Source organism: Lottia gigantea (assembly GCF_000327385.1).
Source record: "Lottia gigantea unplaced genomic scaffold LOTGIsca_10, whole genome shotgun sequence".
In the NCBI taxonomy this organism is placed as follows: domain Eukaryota; kingdom Metazoa; phylum Mollusca; class Gastropoda; family Lottiidae; genus Lottia; species Lottia gigantea.
In genome coordinates, this window is record NW_008706747.1 from 999,198 (window position 1) to 1,018,108 (window position 18,911).

At 33.8% G+C, this 18,911-nt stretch overlaps 2 protein-coding genes across 2 annotated transcripts; both read right to left on the minus strand.

Annotated features, from left to right (window-relative positions):
- Positions 1–160: 160 nt before the first annotated feature.
- LOTGIDRAFT_211611 (hypothetical protein) lies at positions 161–11,636 on the minus strand. The gene is made up of 18 exons (XM_009046072.1): positions 11,420–11,636; positions 11,035–11,102; positions 9,517–9,610; positions 9,183–9,304; positions 8,550–8,679; positions 7,941–8,083; positions 7,447–7,567; positions 6,625–6,813; positions 6,227–6,359; positions 5,894–5,955; positions 5,583–5,640; positions 5,328–5,385; positions 4,935–5,094; positions 4,459–4,610; positions 4,013–4,124; positions 3,268–3,439; positions 1,486–2,815; positions 161–1,459 (listed from the first exon to the last, which is right to left on the minus strand). Exons 1-17 carry the CDS (start codon positions 11,549–11,551, stop codon positions 2,748–2,750), a joined length of 1,974 nt encoding a protein of 657 aa, XP_009044320.1. The 5' UTR covers positions 11,552–11,636; the 3' UTR covers positions 161–1,459; positions 1,486–2,747.
- Positions 11,637–17,124: 5,488 nt separating this feature from the next.
- LOTGIDRAFT_109299 (hypothetical protein) lies at positions 17,125–18,282 on the minus strand (the record flags this gene model as incomplete). Its single annotated transcript, XM_009046073.1, has 4 exons — positions 17,125–17,301; positions 17,472–17,643; positions 17,970–18,061; positions 18,220–18,282. Coding segments are annotated over 4 exons (504 nt in total), but the record flags the coding sequence as incomplete, so codon positions are not given.
- Between the last annotated feature and the right edge of the window lie 629 nt (positions 18,283–18,911).

Below are 18,911 nucleotides of genomic sequence, written 5' to 3' on the forward strand. Positions count from 1 at the left end.
AAATAACTTGAATGTAATGATAATGAATGTCAAAATATACATATTAATTTATAATAAAAGTATTAATAAATATTACTCAACATCATTGTGAAGTCTCCAAAATAGGACATATTAGTGAAATCAAAGGTATATAATTATGTGTTATTTTGGGGTATAAGAATTTTTTTCTCTGCATTGGAATTCAAATTTTTAAGTCGGTTTTGCTACAAATATTTTTCGGAAAGCTTAGCTCAAAATTTAACGAGTTACCTTAACAAGAAAAGTGTGGAATACCACAAATATAGCCTATAAACTACGCATCCAACCAGTCAAATCCACAAATCTAATCAAATAAGTATACCCATTTTCATACGTCATATTTCCAACAAAACAAAAATATAGGCGTTTAATTCTTCCACAAAGCCAAGGCATTCCTACATGCATCTGCCTTAAGGCACAGAATGGAATCAAATATCATAGTTATATATCATATATTTTTTCTTGCCTTAGCGCACTTATCTATGACACTTACAGCTTTTATTTGCACAAAATTCTACATATAGTCTGCAGTAGCTGCAATACCTTGACCAGCTTTGATGGAATTAGCTAATAAGCTTATTCAGATTTATTTTTAGAATTACAGGAACTACAGATGCAAATGGAAAGTTCTGGTGAATCCCTTTCATAAAGGTAAGAAACAATGACACCCCTCAAAATTATATGAACTATTCCACATACACTTTTTTCCTCTTCATGCTCATGCATTATAAGCAAATGGAAAAGTTCATTATTAATTTGAGGGGTGTTCAGTAACAGACAACTGTCTATGTGCATATCCTGGATGAATTCAAAATATAAACAAGAACAGTCCACTGCATTTTTAAGGTAGTTCAAGTAATAATGAATACAATATAAGACTGACTTATTTAGATTCAATTACTAATTATTCTACCTAAACAGAAAGTGGACTGGTCTAATTTATGTATTGAGATATCTCCTCTTGTGCATGAATATCTTCGCTGTTTGGATTTACTTAAAGATGCCCTCACACCATAGGAAGTACCAGTTGGTAAGGTTGCGAATTATGGAAGTAGCTATGAGTTTCAATAAACTCACCAGTTCTGTGATTTGCCACTTTGCTTATACACAACCAAATGCATCTGGTGATCGCTGTGGTAGGTCATCTTTAATATTGTTTACAAATAATCACACAAATATCAGATTTTTACATTACATTTGTTCATCAAGCAGAATCTACATCAAAATATACAACAACATAGACCAAATTTCTTGGTGTGAATGCCAACTCGCTATGTATCTTGCATTTTAAATATATGGGTTCTTTTAGGGCTAAACATCTTTTCAATTGAGTTTATTTTTGTCAAAGATTTAGTATGTGTTTCAAAGGGTCAGATGTGACATTTTGGGGGGTGGGGGGGAGTTATTTGGGTATTAAATGTATGTCATAGTCCTCTAAAAATGACGCACCTGTCCCTTTAAAGGGACTGATTCCATAAAAATCAGACAATTTTTGTCATAAATGTAACTCAAGTCCCTAAGAACTGGCACCTATGTCTACAAGTCTAAGAAGGTTCCAGGAATCTCTATACAATATTAATTTCTATACATAACAATTAAAACTATATGCAAATTAATTAATTAACAAAAATATATAAATACAAACTCTTTTCTAGTCCCTCGTTACCATATATGGAGGTGCCATATAACTGTTGAAGGATGCATTTATCAGGCTTTTAAATAAGAGCAAGGGGAGGTAAAAGGGACTGTAAAGAGGTTTTCTAAACTGTATGTGTATATCCAGGTCAGATAGCATCAATTTGCACCATTCCAATTTTCATTCCGACGTCTGGTTCTTGCAATTCAATTAAAAACTTTTGAAAACCTCTTTACAATCTCTTTATTAATTCCATACTGCGGTTTAAAAGCATAATAATCTTTTCTGTTCTACATGCGACCATTATGCCTGGACAAGACAACTAAAAAACCCCCCTATTTCCTCAAATGAACACATCATGAACTCTTGGTTACCATACGTTATAGGCCTACTGTTACCTTGACATAATGCATGTGAGGAAGAGTCCATTAAATGCTTTAGGGGTGCCAAAAAGCAGTCTGATTTGAAAAGGAACCAATCCAACAAGCACAACACCATAACATTCATTGAAATAATGCATGAGTAGAAGAGTTCATTATAAGGTTAAGGGGTGTCAAATAGATGATGGTCAATTTTGAAAAGGAACCATTCCAAACATACATAACACCATAACAGATTGATATTACGCATGTGTGGAAGAGCTCATTCAGAGGTTAAGGGGGGGTCAAATAGATGATTGTCAAATTTTGAAAATGGACCATTCCAAACATACATAAAAACTATTACAAATTGATTGACATTATGCATGTATGGAAGAGTTCATTAAAAGGTTAAGGGGTGCTGGTCAAATATATTCAATCTAGCATGAATGTATGATGGTCACAAATTCAATCAAGATGGTCACAAATTTAATCAAGATGGCCTAAATTTAATCAAGCTGGTCACTCCAGAATTGGTTTCTCATCCAAATAAATTTCCAACATGATCATGATAAATAAATCTCAGCAGCATTTCAGGACATTTTTTCTATCACATTTAATTTCATGGTATCCAAAAGTCTCCATATATGGCTTGCATAAGTTTCATCACACTAAAATTATGTCCCACTGTTAAAGTCAATCCTTCAAAATCCTCAAAAAAATCTCCTCTGGTATTAATCGACTTTAACTACGCTATAGATTTTACTCACAAACCAGAAACAGGCAAAGAAACCAATTGAACCTGAAAAATAGAAGAGTAGGATTAAAGGGAGATAACACAAATCTGTTCAAAATGACTAGTCAATTTAAGAGTTAGAATATGATGTCATTTGGCTCTTTATATCAAACAAATGGTGGTCATTGATTCTTATCTAAATCGGCATGTGAAAGTCTGGAGAACTTGAATAAACCATCTTTCTGCATTATTCAAGTCAATCCAGATGTGACTGGGTACAGATAATCCAGAGAAAAATCAATGCCAAGAGGTTTGGCCAAGGACTAGCATGCAGACAGGCCAATCTAAAACTGAAGCTGTTTTCCTTGGGAGATAAATGAAGGGGTGCTTTCACTGGCTAAAATTTGGGGGTGGGGGGTAAATTGAAGTAAGCATCAATACAAGCTTGGAATTTTTGAAATTTAAAAATAAAAGAGGCCTTCTAGTAGCTGCCATTGCCTCAAACCAATAATACTTACCAGTTAGCAAGAAGAATAAGATAACTATAATGGTAGTATAACCAAAATACAAGAAGATGCTAGCAGCTCCAGTCATCTCCAGTTTGGACACAAAGAAATGGACACAGTAGATGAAGAAATATACAGCTGTAAATCCTGAAGTTAGAAACGATCTCCACCACCAATGATAATCCTGAAATATCAATCAAATTGTCATATGAGGAGGGGTTGTAGCACAGTTAGTTAGAATGTTGGAATTTATACTTGACATCATTTGCATGGTAACATCATACAAATGGTGGTAGACACTTCTAACTATCAAATTGTCATATGAGGAGGGGTTGTAGCACAGTTAGTTAGAGTGTTGGAATCTATCTATGACATCATTTGCTTGGTAACATGGTGGTAGGGGGTTCTAATTATCAAACTTGCATATGAGGAGGGGTTGTAGCACAGTTATTTAAAGCTTTCGAATCTGAACATGAAGTGACATGTATCAGATAAAAACTGTAGTCTAAGTCGTGCCTACAAGCCAAATTTGGGGAATTTTTACTACATCAAGGGCGAAAACTATGAAACCATTCATCAGATTATTATCAATTTTGATCTTGACCGAGATCTCACCAATGCATACCAAGTTTCAGCCTCTATTGTCTGCAAGAGTGTGGACGGACCGACGGGCAGGGGCAACGACAATATCGTCCACATTGCGTATAAAAATGATTGTTAATTTTTTCTTTTAAAGAAAAGTAGCCTGTTGGCTTACCTCAGCACAAAGATGAAAGTAACAGAGAAGGACAGTAGCTTCAGAACAAGTTAACACTAAGATCAGGAATACCAGTAATAAGAAACCAAACATATAGTACGTCTGATGAGACCTACAATTCAAAATGGTGGAAATTAATTATACAGTTCAGCATCATCGAGCAGAGATATATTTGCCGACGACAGAAAGATTGTAAACAAAGAAGCCATATTGTTAAGTCTTTCGGTCCAAGGCTCTGATTGGATGTTTTGACTATCTTAGAATCAGATCAATTCATAACATGATACAAGAAAAGTGGCTATTGCAGTCAAGGTATAAGGAGTTACTTATAGCTTGACATTGTGAAGATAGCTGTCCTGATGAGGATTGTGTGTTCAAAACATGTCGGCAGCATCAGATGAACTGTAGTCAATTAAAACCCAGCAAAACAGAAAAGAAAAACTCACCAAATACTGTTCAAGATGAAGAAAAGTTGAATGAAAATACAACCAAATGGTAAAACTCCTCCCATGACAATTCCTGGTATAGGTTTCGTGTAAAATGATTGGTCAGGAATCTGTCTTGGAATTTGGTTTGTTCTAACTGGATGTTCAATTGGCTGAAATTAAAAATTGAATTATAAACTAGTTTTGGTTTCATGCAAAATGATTGGTTATTAAGGAAACTGGCAAAAGAATAAACATTTTCAGAAAGGTGCAGAGAAACCTCTAGAATAAATCAACCATATGCCGTGTGCAATGAGGAAATCTACTCAGGGCCTTGGTTTATTGTCCCTCCCAAAGGACAAGCTTTTTCCATGTAAAACCTATGCTGGGATTGAACCTGGGACCTTCTCTGAAACACCATGGCTCCCTATTTAAAAAACAAGCTCAACCTGAAGCTATATCGGTTCATTAAGGCTAAAATTGAAAAAAAAACCTACCCGTTTCTTGAATCCAAAGTAGGCACCAACAAAGGTTAAAGGAACTGAGATACACATCCACAAGGCTAACAGAGCTACTAGTGTAGAGAATGGAATAGCAGCACTACTCCCTTTAATCCATAATAATAAATTTAACACAAAAAATATTCCAAATATCACTCTGTAAAAAAAAATAAATAAATGAAACATTTAAAAAGTTAAAATAGAAGTCTACCATCCATATATTTCCAATATTTATCTGAGGATTTCCAATATTTATCTGAGGATTTCCAATATTTATCTGAGGATTTCCAATATTTATCTGAGGATTTCTAATATTTATCCATGGGTTAACAATATTTATAAGAAAATTTCCAATATCTATCTGAAAATTTCCAATTTAACAAAACTTACCCTGGACACAAGAAGGCTGTAAGTAAAACATTGGATTTCCATTTCTCTCCACCAAACACTGAAATAAACAAGGTTTTTTCATGAAAATAACAATTTCAGGCAACATGTAGAGCATTCCAATTTGCAGAAAAAATTGTTCCATCTAATCAAAATGGAAAATTTTAATCTGCAGAATGAACAAGACAGACCACTGAAAGATTCTTGAAATGAAAAGTATTTGATGTTCACAAAATAAATTAAGAAAAAAGTACTTACTTTTATAAATTCTAGCAGAAACAAAACCAGCTGGTGTTCCTAGACAAACATATAATACCTGAAAATATATAGAGGTAATATATTGATTGATATTAATATAGTTAAATCGATACATTGCTGAATGATATATTATGAAATACACATCTTCCTTCATATGGTTGTATATTCATACTCTTTCCACTTACTGTTGAAAGGAAAGGGTCTGACTTTTTACTTTCTTTCTGGTGTTGTTTGAGAATAGGTTACAAAAGCAGAACTTTATATCTTTGGCAAAGGTTCAATAGAAAGCAAATGATTTAAATTTGACTTACCAAGGCACATGTCATGAGAGCTCCTCTGTTGGCTGGCGATAAGAAACCAAGACAGGCAAATACTGAAAAACAAAGCATTTAAAAGTCAGCAAAAAATGAAATGACGGGTTGGGATTCCTATTACAACCACTCGAGATTGGTATAATGTGTGCAATGAGGGAAATTCTATCATCTCTTTGCATTTTTTTGACAAGAAACTTAGCATTGGTCAGGCTCTCATGCTACATAAAGAAAATTTGAATGAAATCTCTGAAAAAAAAAGCGAATTATGTCCATATTTATTGCATGCATTTTCTAGTATGGCCTAAAATTAAGACATGGAAGAGGACCTACCTAGTGTGATCATGACCATGAAGAAGATTTGAACACCAGATCCAACCATAATAGACAACAACATTCCTTTTCTAGGAGCTCGAAATACATCACCATGGACCAACTTCCATCCAAATTCTTCTTGGGCATCTTCCTGTAAGGATAAAAGAATGATTTTGTGAAATACATCACTATAACATAGCATCACTATAACATAATGACTATAACATAGCATCACTATAACATAACATAATGACTATAACATAGCATCACTATAACATAACATAATGACTATAACATAACATCACTATAGCATAGCATTATTATAACATAACATAATGACTAGAACATTACTATAACATAACATCATTATAACATAACATCACCTTCGTAAAAAAACCCGTCAAAATGAAACTTACAGCACTGTCCATTTGGTTATATCTTGCAATATCTTTGTGGAGAGTTCTTAACAAAATCATGGCAACCATTCCGGACAAAAACAATACGATAACCAGAGAATTCATGATACTGAACCATTGAATGTTGGTATTTGGCATGGATTGTAGAATATAATCCCATCTTGAAGACCAGCTTACTTTGTTGTTCTCCTACAAAAAGAAATTAACGTTGTTAGCCTTCAGGAAAAGATAGTGAACAATTTACAAAGACGTACAGTTGATAAACTTTCACCAGTTTTTATGAACATAAGTAGAAATGAATACGTCCTGTACCATGTGGGCTAATGAAGACGGGCAACACCATGCAGGGTGCAATGAGGAAAATTTTGTCAGGACAGCGGCATTAACCTGTTCTTTGTCAATTTCCAACTGTCAAGGAAACTTGAGCGTGCACAGCCTGTAGCACACGGGGCCTTGGTTTATTGCCCCATCTGAACTCAACATCAGCAGAAGGAGTTGTAGCATTTGATTGGACCCTCAGGTTATAGTGCGAGCACACCCATGGTTTTGGTCGATCATCATATGCGGATCATGATTGAAAGGTAAATGAATTGATTGGATGATGACACTCTGTTTTGCAAATAATGAAACAATCAGCGACAAAGATCTAACTTGTTTGATATTAAAAATCATATCTGCGACACGATAATCTTGTTGTGGAAGCAAGGCACATGTGAGATTTTACACAAGATTTGCATCAGCGACCAACACCATTAGTGAGCAAGCATTAAACTCAATGAGTCACCTAGACACCAACAATTGAATAAGAATAGTAGAACATACCTTCCATGTAATAGAATAGGTATAGTTGATTGCAACATCCATAGATAGTTTACCATCAGGTATACCTACTGGTCCACTGTCTTTACTACATGCTCCAGGACCAGTTTTAGTGTGTTGGATACTGGAAAATAATTTTGAGGAAATACAAATCATATGTTGTGTGCAATGAGGTAAATTTTTGTCAGTGTTATAAGATACTTCCTCTTTTGATTGGACTGTCCAAGGATCTTTTTTGTAATTTAAAGGGATAGACGAGCTCTGAACACTATAAATGATTGGCTTAGCTAAAAAAAAAATTCTGTTTCTGAGACTAAGGTATGATTGTTTAAAAAAAAAGAGACATCTGTCCCTTAACTTTTCTTCGTCTTAGGCTCATCAAAAATTCCTGTTTCTGACACTAAGGTAAGATTGTTAAAAATATAAAGAAACATTTACATCAGGCAAGCATATAACTCACTAGGAAATTGCTGCCACAACAAAATAACAAAACAAACCTTCTGGGTTTAATCTTGGCACCAATAATTCGTCCACCATTTTGATGTTTTTCTCCCCACTCGGTACCGTCAGAACTATGATATTCTAAGACAATATCAACATGATTAAACACATAGTGAGTATTAAACGTCTTCATTCTTCCCTGAAAAATCAAAAAATATTTTGATAAAGGACATGAGTCACCAGGGGGTTGATTTGAGTGTTGAATATATGTAAATATGTCTTCAGAAGTACTAAAATCACATAATCCCTTTAAAAATATCTCAAACTGGGAAGCTTCCATCATTAATGCTCTCGAAGTGAAACATGAGAATTAGTTCTACAGGCAGCCACGTGATTGGTTAAAACAAAGGTCAAGCAAAGGTTAACAGAATGAAAAGTCAAGAAGGACAGTGTTAGACCTTACTGTAGTGGTTACATACAAAGCTAAGAGCTAATAAAACATTCGAAATGAAACTAATTATTTATATGAAGTTAGGTCTAAATTTAATTAGACTGTCTAAAGATTGTAAAGCATGAAACTCTAAGTAACAAAATGATTCAGATTGTTTTAATATTTATATATGTCTTTCTCTATTTGGCAGAGTCTGAAATCAAACAGCGCTTACGTCAATTTGGCAGACTTCCTTCCTCAAGCCTTTTGGATTGACATAACAACCAATAGGGAAACCTGTTGAACAGAATTGTCCTCCATTTTCTATATCATAACACCATGTAATAGGCATGTTGTCAATTATCCTGAAAAACAGTCAAAAATTTCTTATATTTTCAATTTAAAAAGGGATCAGGGAAGGGCTGGGGTGAGGGGGGATATACCATTAACAGCATTCAAAAAATATTTATATTGTGGCCTAAAACATGCTGGAGGAAATATCAAATTTTAGAAACTTTCAAATTGGGAGTGCGTTTTACTGAAAAGTCACTCAATATCATTTTGAAAAGGGATCAGGGGAGGGATGGTGATATATCAAAGGATAGGATCCTAAAATATCATTAAAATAATAAGTTTCACTCTAAAATGAAAAAAAATCTGATTGATGGATTTGGCAGAAAATTTTCACTAAAAATAGATTAGATTTTGACTCGTAAACTGTCATGCCATACCTTAGGACTCAGGATTGCTTCCAAAATACCAGTTTGTAACTTCTCTGAACAGCAGAAAAGTTGTTACAGATATGTTAAAATTGTGGACATTTTTTCTTTTGAATGCATTTATATGGAAATTTTTAAACCATGCTCACCAATGATGTTGATAATTCAGTTTAATTCCACGACGTAAAAATTTCAACTTATCCATATTATCTCCCTTTTTATAAACTTTCTGACAGGCATTAACACATTCTTCATCTTTCTTAAATGTAGCCTGAAAAAAAAAACCAAATATTAAAGATGGGTTCCCTTATTTTCATTTATGAAAATGAAAATGTTAATACTTATATGAATAGAAAGTAGAGATGTTCTAATGACTTGGAAAAATATCAGTTTGTCTCACATGTCCATAATTAATTCATAAGGAGGTGCCAAAATGCCAAAATCCATTGGTGAACAAGCCCAAACACATTCAATGAAACTTACTCTGTATGGTGATGGTCTAATACGTTCACCAAATACAACTTGACCTAGATTTTCTACTGGTGAATTATCAGCATCAACTTGACAGAAGTCAAACCTGGAAAACACGAGATAAACATAAACAAACAATTCATAAACAAAAATGAAATGAATGGAGTTTTACATCCTACTTTTCTACACCTAAAATGTTAAAGGCATTGCAGTTTGACACTGTACACAAATCTTTAAACAGTTTTGATTTCCCACTGTGCAGGGATCACAGCCTGTAGCACACAGGGCCTTGGTTTACTGTCCCATCTGAACAACTAGACACTTTTTCCATGTCAGTCCAACAAGGGTAACTACAGCTCCCAGCTATCATAAACAAAAGAAAAGGATAAAACAGCCAAAAACTTCATGATTTGTGAACATTGCAAAGAGCATAAAGAAAACAGCTATTTTGTGATTTGAAAATTGCTCAACTTAAAACTAACAAAAAAATGCAATTTATATTTTGTTGACCACAGTAAATCTACCAGAAACAAAATTAATTAATGATTTGTGTTAGGTGTACAACATAAAACTGTCAAAAACAAAATTAATCTTTGTAAGACATATAGAAGCAAACTACTTCTAGTTTTATTACATACTACGTTTCGAAACACATACAGGTAATGTTTTCAAGTAATCATTTGTGTATGCACAAAATCATAACCATTCATGATTGGTCAACATGACAAAATAGAGCATAAATGCGATAAAAAATACTCAAAAACCATTCAGAATTTCTTAAAATCTATTGGTATTACTATCAAAATCTATTTATTAGTTGCGTTATGGATTGTTTTGGATCCAATATGGCCGACATATGAATAAAGTCAATTTGACATCCTGGGTTCCATTTCACGTTTACAATTTTTACAAGTAAGAGAAATACTAGAAAACACTTGCTAAACCCGACCCAACACTTTTTGAAATATTTTAGGAAAAAGTCTTGGAATTGGACATTCTGTGTCCATCACACATTTAAAATCAAACTTACTTCTGATAAGTAAGAGAAATATGAGAAATAATCAATGCAATAAGCTAGTCATGGCCCATATAAACTCATATAAATTGACTACCATGACTAAAACAACTTAAACTGTAACAGGTGTCAGTTAAATGTCAATAAACCAGGAAATTGTGGCTCTATATCAGATTTTCAAACTACCTAGCATTTTAAAATCCTACACGCAATGAACATAAAAGCTATGTGGCAAGCGTATTACCAAATTTTTTTGACATGTATGAGGTAAGGTAGAGCATGACTCTATCACAACATTGAGTCAACCATCATCATTGAAACATCTGGTTGAATTCAAGAATCCAAAAATGGAGGGTGGAGCAATGTTTTTTAAAATTTAGTATACCATTCAGAGGACTCTCCCAGACTGCCTTTGTGAGAGTCCATCAGGAGAGGATTCTCCTCGATTTTGAAAATTTTTAGGTTGGGTTTGTTCCTTTCCTGATGAGAAAATAATAAAGACTTAAAAAACTTACTTGTTATATTCATAAGGAACAACTGTTTCCATTGAATTCAAACGATTCACAAAGATGGATATATTGGACTGAAATGGGACAAAAATACCAATTGATTAGTTGTTAATTTCTAAAAACTGTTTATAATGCAAAATACCAGTTGATTTGCACTCTTGCATATGCAGTGAAGAGATTGAGGGGTCAGTAGAGAACTTATTGAAAATGATGTATCATCAAATAGAGATCTATCATCTAAAAAGGGACACAAGCAAAATGCCTAACAGAAACAACGACAGAGGTTTACTTCCAGAGACAAAACGCATCTCAAAAGTAAGATTGATGCGCTTGTGTGTTGTCAAAAAGCCGAACTAGCATCTATCGGTGTTTTTGGGCTTAGCCTACTTACCTTGCAGTTTTCCCAGTGCGATGCCGAATCGAGAAGAGTAATGTCGCAATACGTTTCAGGTGCCAAACCAGGCAGGTAAAGCGCCGTGGCAATTGAAAAACATGCCAAACCTATTAGAATCGACCTCAACATTTTGCTGAAATGTACTATTTGCTCTGTTACTTTTTGTACATTGAAGAAATTAACAAATTAAAGTAGTTTCAACAGAACTGTCAACAGAAAATGGCCGCAACACGTCACCAAAGGAATTGTGGGTACACATGTAGCCAAGGGAGGTAATCAGTGTAGCGTAATATCTGGATATGATCCAACATGTTTAATAAACTTGTATTCAGGATTACTGAAGCATAAAAAAGATAAATTTTAGATAAAAGAGATAATGAGCTTGATCAGATTACCCTTTAACTTTTAAGCTGTTTATAGCACCTTCTTAATCTACAAAATCCATTTTTTGATATCTATGGATACATGTGACAAAAATAAAGAATTATTCAAGTTTTTATAACTAATGAAATTGGTCTAACATATGGTAAATTAGATGAAATGGTCCAGGACAATATCAATAAATTCCAAAATTAACAAAATAAGGAAAATTAAAGAATAAAAAAGTTGGGCTCAAATATGATCAATCATATTCATAACTAATGAAAACAAATAGAAGTCCTAGGCAATAATCAAAAAAAAAAAAAAAATATGGGAGATTCTAATAAATAAATTCATTGTACCAGAAAAAAAGGAAATGAAAAAAAAAAAAAAAAAATATATATAAATGAATAAATAAATTGAAATGAATGAATGAATGAATGAATGAATAAATAAATAAGTAAAATAAATAAATAAATAAATTGAAATGAATGAGTAAAATGAATGAATGAATAAATAAATAATTTTGGACTCAAAATTCTGAAAGCTAAATATGTCTGTCCTAGGTAATTTATTCAATTAATGTCTTTATCATAAATACAATAAAGTACACAAAAGTTTAGCCCATTTGACAACAGATTGGACCATAGATAAAAAAAAACCCACAATTTAATGGGCAACTTATCTCAGCCTTTGTATTTTTTTTAGATAAAATATAGCCATTGGCTATTTGGTTTAAAGGGACAGATGCGCTATTTTTTTTACAAATCATACCTTAGTCTCAGAATGGTGCAAATTGATGCTATCAGTCTCCTTGATACACATAAAAAGTTTAGAAAACCTCTTTACAATCCCTTTAAGATGGATTTTTGTGGGGACATGAATTTGTGAATTTAGTCTGCCAAAGTAGCTTTAACATACCCATCTTCATCTGACTACAGAAAATGGTCATTGCACAGAGCACATCTAGAGCCTTAATCCTGCAAACCAAAGAAAACACTGTGAACAAATAAATGAAATTGGAGTTTTAGACCCTAACGAATATAGAGAGCATCTTATAATAGACTCATTAATAGCCGATGGCGCCATTTTGGACGTCACATGATCACCACCATTAAGGTACTAAAGAACGATATTTATTACAATAAAAACACAAAAAATATCACAGATTCAATTATTAAACAATAATAAAATATATTATATAATTTCAAATCATAAAGACTCGTAAATAATATATAGTGATTCAACTGATTTTTAAGTCCTGGCAAAGCTTGGCTAAAATTTGAAAATGGGCAAAAAAATGACCATTAAATAAAATTATCACAGGTCTCAACCAATAAATTTGGCAGAATTTGGACCTCCCAAAAATTTAGGATTTTCTGTAGTTGTCCTCTGACCCAGGTCACAATTAAGCAAGATTTGCAAAATAAGAAACATGGACGAAAGTGGGTATGCTCACTCTTCTCAGAAATACCTCATGCCACTCTGCCAATGTTTTTTTTTTCAATTTAGAATTACTTTCAGAGAGTCCACATAGTTAATATTGATGACCAATAGTGATCAAAGAATAACAACATGCTCAGAATATGCCAGACCAATTATCTGAACAAAATCACAGGAGGATAACCATAGGGTTACAACTATTGATATATCAGAAGATCATTGACTCTTATATTTTCAGCTATTTCAGTTAAAGAAATGATACTACCACAGATAGTATTACAGAGACATCCATAGTTAACGTATCTAATTATCTTAACATTTAACTTGCATCTTGTTTTATCATAAATCTTTACATTGTGACCTAGGCCAGTGCTTTCGTGAGACTATGTTCTCATCAATATCTAACTAACATGCAGTGTATGTTTGTGGGTGTGTCTTTTCAACTAAAATCATACTAATGACTTATCTATTGCTCTGTGACCTAGGCCAGTGCTTTCATGAGACTATGTTCTCATCACCATCTAACACTAAGACAAATGGAATGTTTCTTTTAGTCAACATTAGAAGAAAATCCAAAATGTCAAGGATAACAACTTGGATGGAGAATGGACCTTTAGTTTTCAGGTGAACCACAGAGTCAAGGATAAATCTATGTTGATATCTTCAGTGGTCTCTTAGGTTGCAACAAGGGTATGCTCATGTTTCCAAATCACCTGAGGCCACTCTGTGAATTGATTTTTCAATTCAGCATCCTCTTACAGCGAGTGTAAGTAGTTAATATTGTTTTATTGTTGATTTGAAGATGCACGACATATTCTAGAATGTTATTTTCACCAAAATCTGAATTGATAGTGGCGTCTGTTAGGTTGACCTCTGTAAGGGTCAACAGTTCCAATTGTCCAAGAGATTTGATCATTTTCTGTTTTGGCTGGTGGTTGCCATGGAGATCCTTGAGTCTTGTATGGAGTGTTTCTGTTATTCGAGTCAGCACTAGGGATTTTGGGTAAACTGAAATAAAAATCATGGCAAAATGACAAAAACAGCACAAAATGTATGGAAGAAAGAAACATGAGGAACTACGACAGGTCACCAGACTTACACATAATTGTCGATCGAGATTAGAACCCAACACCACTCACCCAACCAAGTGTATGTAAAGAGTGTAAAGAACCTCCAATGTATTTAAAATAATCCAAAATCAATTTTTGCGTCTCACTTTTCTGCATCATATTCAAATGAAGTCAGACATTATCATGCAGTATGCAAAACGATTCAAAAAGATTTTTGAAAAAGAAAAACAAAAATTTCTGCAACTCACCATGTTTCTATATTTCCAGTGACCGGATTAATTCTAAGATGGCCGCCGCGACCTTGATACTCTTGATGAAGGTTCATTTGCTGCGGAGAAACTTTTGGAGGAATTTTGTCTGAAATTCAAAATAATAATGAAAATATTTTAACCAATCAAAATATTGTTTAAAGTGGCTAGACAATACATATACACATATATAATGTCGTACGGAAATCTTTTATTGAACACAGTATTTGATTGGTTGAATGTGAAATAACATGAACAGGAGATGTATAACAATTTGTCAGATCAAGGAAGGCATTTTCATGCAGATTCAAAAGTAGTTAAAAATTTGCAAATAGTGTCTACAATTTGTGCCTGGGGTATTTCACAGGCAAAAAAATAAAAAATTACCTTTAGCTGGTTCAACACTATCCTGGCTATTTTTACGTTGTAGCGGGGAGGGAGATCTCCGTATCATCTGATTGGTGTATCTGCTGTACATTGGAGGATCTGATTGGACAGATGGCCTGGAAATACAGTATCAGACTATTTCAAACGAGATACAAAATAACATGGCACGACAATTCCAATTGACTTTACTTTGGTACCGATTAGGGGACAGTGTAGAATATACGGCAATATTACATCCTTAATTCATGTGTAGATAAGGTGTTAATGACAAAATAAATAAATCCCAACTTACTGTGGTGAATTTAGTCTTTGTTGAAGCAATGTGTTGGATCTTGGAGGTAAATTTAACACTTTTAATGCCTGAAAAATCAACCAAAAAATTGCTCAATAAATGCTTATACAGTTATGGCTGCTCTACTGGTCACCATAAAGGTGATATCACTCCAGTTGCATATGGTTGCAAATAATGAAAGTGGTCATGAGTACCAAATGCAACACACAACTCAGTTTCATGAGAGTTGAGTTCGAAACTTATGGTCGTTATTTTTCCCAACCATACACAACTGGTGATCGCTATGCTGTGAGGGCCCCTTAAGTATCGGTGGGAATCATTAGGCAGGATGACCAAATAAGGGACACAGAATCCTCAAAGAACCTGCCTGTGTATGAAATTAAGGCTAGCTGTCCTGATGAGGATACTGTATCCAAAACACATATTGACAACACGACAGCTAGATGTTATTTGGAAACCAGATTCACATATTTTTTCTTACCTGAATATTGTGTTCTTGAATCATTCTGACTTCTTCAGAAGTCTTTCCCGATGGAGGACGGTTTCTAAGGCAACCAGAAGATGGCCGACTCCTAGCTGAAACATTTCTACCGGATGATGGTCTGTATGTCACATTTGATGGATTAAGAGAATTATCTGCAGGGTGAACTCTGTTCGTATTTAGTGAACCACGACCAGACGGAGGACGGTTGAGCCTTGAACCAGACGGTGCTCTGTTACCATAGCAACCATTATTATTTGAATCATTTCTTTTGTCTGAACCAGCAGATCCTAAATAAACACAAGAAATATTAATGCATCTTGTTTTTCTTAAAGATAGGTTCCCTTATCTTCATTTATGAAAATGAAAATGCTAATACTTATATGAATAGAAAGTAGAGGTGTTCTAATGACTTGTAAAAATACCAGTTTGTCTCACATGTCAATAATTAATTCATAATTAGCTAAATTAGAAGAGACTAACAAGCAGTTTTATTATTATTGGTTTATTGTACTGAATAATGGACATGTGAGCTCCTTCAGTCTAACAGGGGCAAAAATGAAATGAATGGAGTTTTATGTGCTACTTTTTTTGCACCATGTGGGCTTATGAAGACGGGCAACGCCATATAGACAGCAATGAGGGAAAGTTTGCCAGGTAAAGAAAGGTCAAAAAGTATTTTTTCGGTTAAAACTCTTAATTACATACAATCTAAGAAAATAATCATATGATTAAGAATATTTGATAATTCATTAGGAACATTTAATCAAATAGTTTGCTTAATTTGAGACTAAAAAAATAAGGAAACCCATCTTTAAAAACGGTTTTATTGGTGTGAAAAGCTACTAAAAGCTATGAAATAAAGGGAATAACACTTTTTTTGGAGACCTGCATGCAGTACTCACCATGGTTAAGATATCCATTTAAAATTCTACCGTTTCTTCTTGCATCAATAAAACAATCTGTTATTAAAAAAAAGGAATTGATGCTACTGAGATTTCTAAAATATTTTGTTGAATATTACCACTTTCTATCATGGTGGCTGCGTTGATATTTATTGTTCCGATGGGTGCACATTTTTTACTTTGACAGAAATTTTGCCAGATTGACTTGATGGTAAGAAAGAGGTGCGTACTATATTTGCAGTTACATATAGTAACACATGGTACATATTGAAAGAACTTCAGTATTAGTCAGTCTGTAGCCCTTACAAGATATAATCAATGGTTGAGTAGGTTTGTGCACGATGGGTCGAAACATTCAAGACGCTATAAGGTTAGCCCAAATTCTAAATACAGAATACTGTAATCTGATTGGTTAATGAGGTTAACTCTAAAATGGATATTAGTGATTATCCAATCAGATAGCTAGTATGTTTGAATCATCATTAAGTTGAATCCGAGATATCATCTTTAGACTTGTCAACCAAAGTTAATAAAATATATGTACCCACCATTTTGATTTAAGAATCCTTCGTACACAACAAAATTGTTAGTTTGAGGTATTTGATTTCGTAAATGATAATGTTTCTGTAGAAACTGTGAGAATTTGTGACTCGGCCTGTCAATAGCTAGATGACATGGACGTATATTTTCATGCTGAAAAAAATGAAACACAAACTAACCATTTAAAGAGTATAGTTTAATTGTGAGAGGACTGGATGTCTGATTCAAATTCTGAAAAGAGATACAGATAGCTTAAATTGAGCACTGTCAATATGCTGAGTTATTGCCCTTGAAAACAATTGATCTAAAAAGTTCCCACATACCTGTAGCATATATTCAAACAAGCGTTTGCCACACCCGGTTCTTTGTCGAGATTCGTGAACATAAAAATCCAAAACACATAGCGGTTCCATTTCATGTTGTTTACCATGTAAATCATACACAAATAATCTCTTCCTACCAGTCTTTAATAAACCAACCACTGAACCATTGCCTCTGAAATAATAGAATTGAAATAAATGGAAATGATGGTTTATAATTTAAGGGACTATGTCGCAGAATTTGAATCTGGTGTCTTTTCTATATGTGGCAGCATCTCAATAAAAGATGACTCGTCTTTTTAACACTCAAATGCGGATAATTCTGGACACACATGGATTTGAAGGCTAAAATTTTGACAGTGAGCAGTGAACACTATTACTAATTGACTTAGCTAAAAAAATTCCTGTTTCTGAGACTATGGTATGATTGATGAAAAAAAGGTGCTCTATCCCTTTAAAAATGTTCTGGGTCAAGGATCCGTTAAGTAAATCTTTGCCTACCTTAAGCCTTCTTGATCTTTCATAATATATAACTTATGGTCTGATACTTCCATCTTTCTTCCACTTGTTATTGCACCATGTAGACTCTGAGCCTGGAAATGGAAATATTGGACAAATTAAAGTAAAAACAAAATACAATTTTAGTTCTTTGCTACCACCAATTGTCACCCACAACCCCAATAAAATGTATGATGATCTAGGTCTTGCGGACACTTTCCATCCAATGTTGTCTAATTAATTAATCAATTACCTTAGCTGAAGCCTCTCCCATCTTGTCAACAATTTCCAATAACTGTCTTCGCAGTAAAGCCCTGAAATTTAAATCAAAATCTATTTAAAAGAATAAAAGCAAAAATCAAGCTTATATTTGACTTGTCTAGATTTTTCATTACTTATAATTATATTCATTTAAGAATGGTATCAAATTTGCTATGAACATTAAGGACACATAAGAGTAACAATCTGCCAAAATTCACAGAGGCGCAAGTGCAACAGTGTCGGATAGGAGGGATAGGGTCAGAAATAGGGGTTGTAAACACACACCTGTCATGCCCATTCCGATGAGGAACCATCCTCCGATCTAGTTCATTTATGCCATCAGCGAGTATGGCATTAACGCTGAAATCGAACTCCATTCTTGAAAACGGCAATTATTCCTCCAGGTCTATATTGTTCAACGATTTAGGTGTGGCAGTGGATTTAAACAGGTGGTTTGGTCGCCATGTTTACTTCTCCAGGTAAACATTACAGTTCCGCATAAAATTGAAAAAAATGCAAGAGAAAATAAAATTAAAATAATAATCATGACAAATTATTCAATTAAGTCGATTTTTCATTTAGAATTAGGCCTATTGGATAGTATCTATATTTTTATAAAAATAATGCTCGATCCAAATCCAAATATTTGACGAGCATTTGTGCGGAGCTTCAAGATGTCAGCCC

What these genes read in the sequence shown, in the direction of transcription:
- LOTGIDRAFT_211611 (XM_009046072.1), bottom strand. Translation starts at nt 11,551, where the DNA reads ATGTTGAGGTCGATTCTAATAGGTTTGGCATGTTTTTCAATTGCCACG. An exon ending in GTTCCTTATGAATATAACAA is followed by an intron (nt 9,611 to 11,034) that starts GTAAGTTTTTTA and finishes CGTGTTTTCCAG; the next exon opens with GTTTGACTTCTGTCAAGTTG. An exon ending in TTCTGCTAGAATTTATAAAA is followed by an intron (nt 5,386 to 5,582) that starts GTAAGTACTTTT and finishes TGTTTATTTCAG; the next exon opens with TGTTTGGTGGAGAGAAATGG.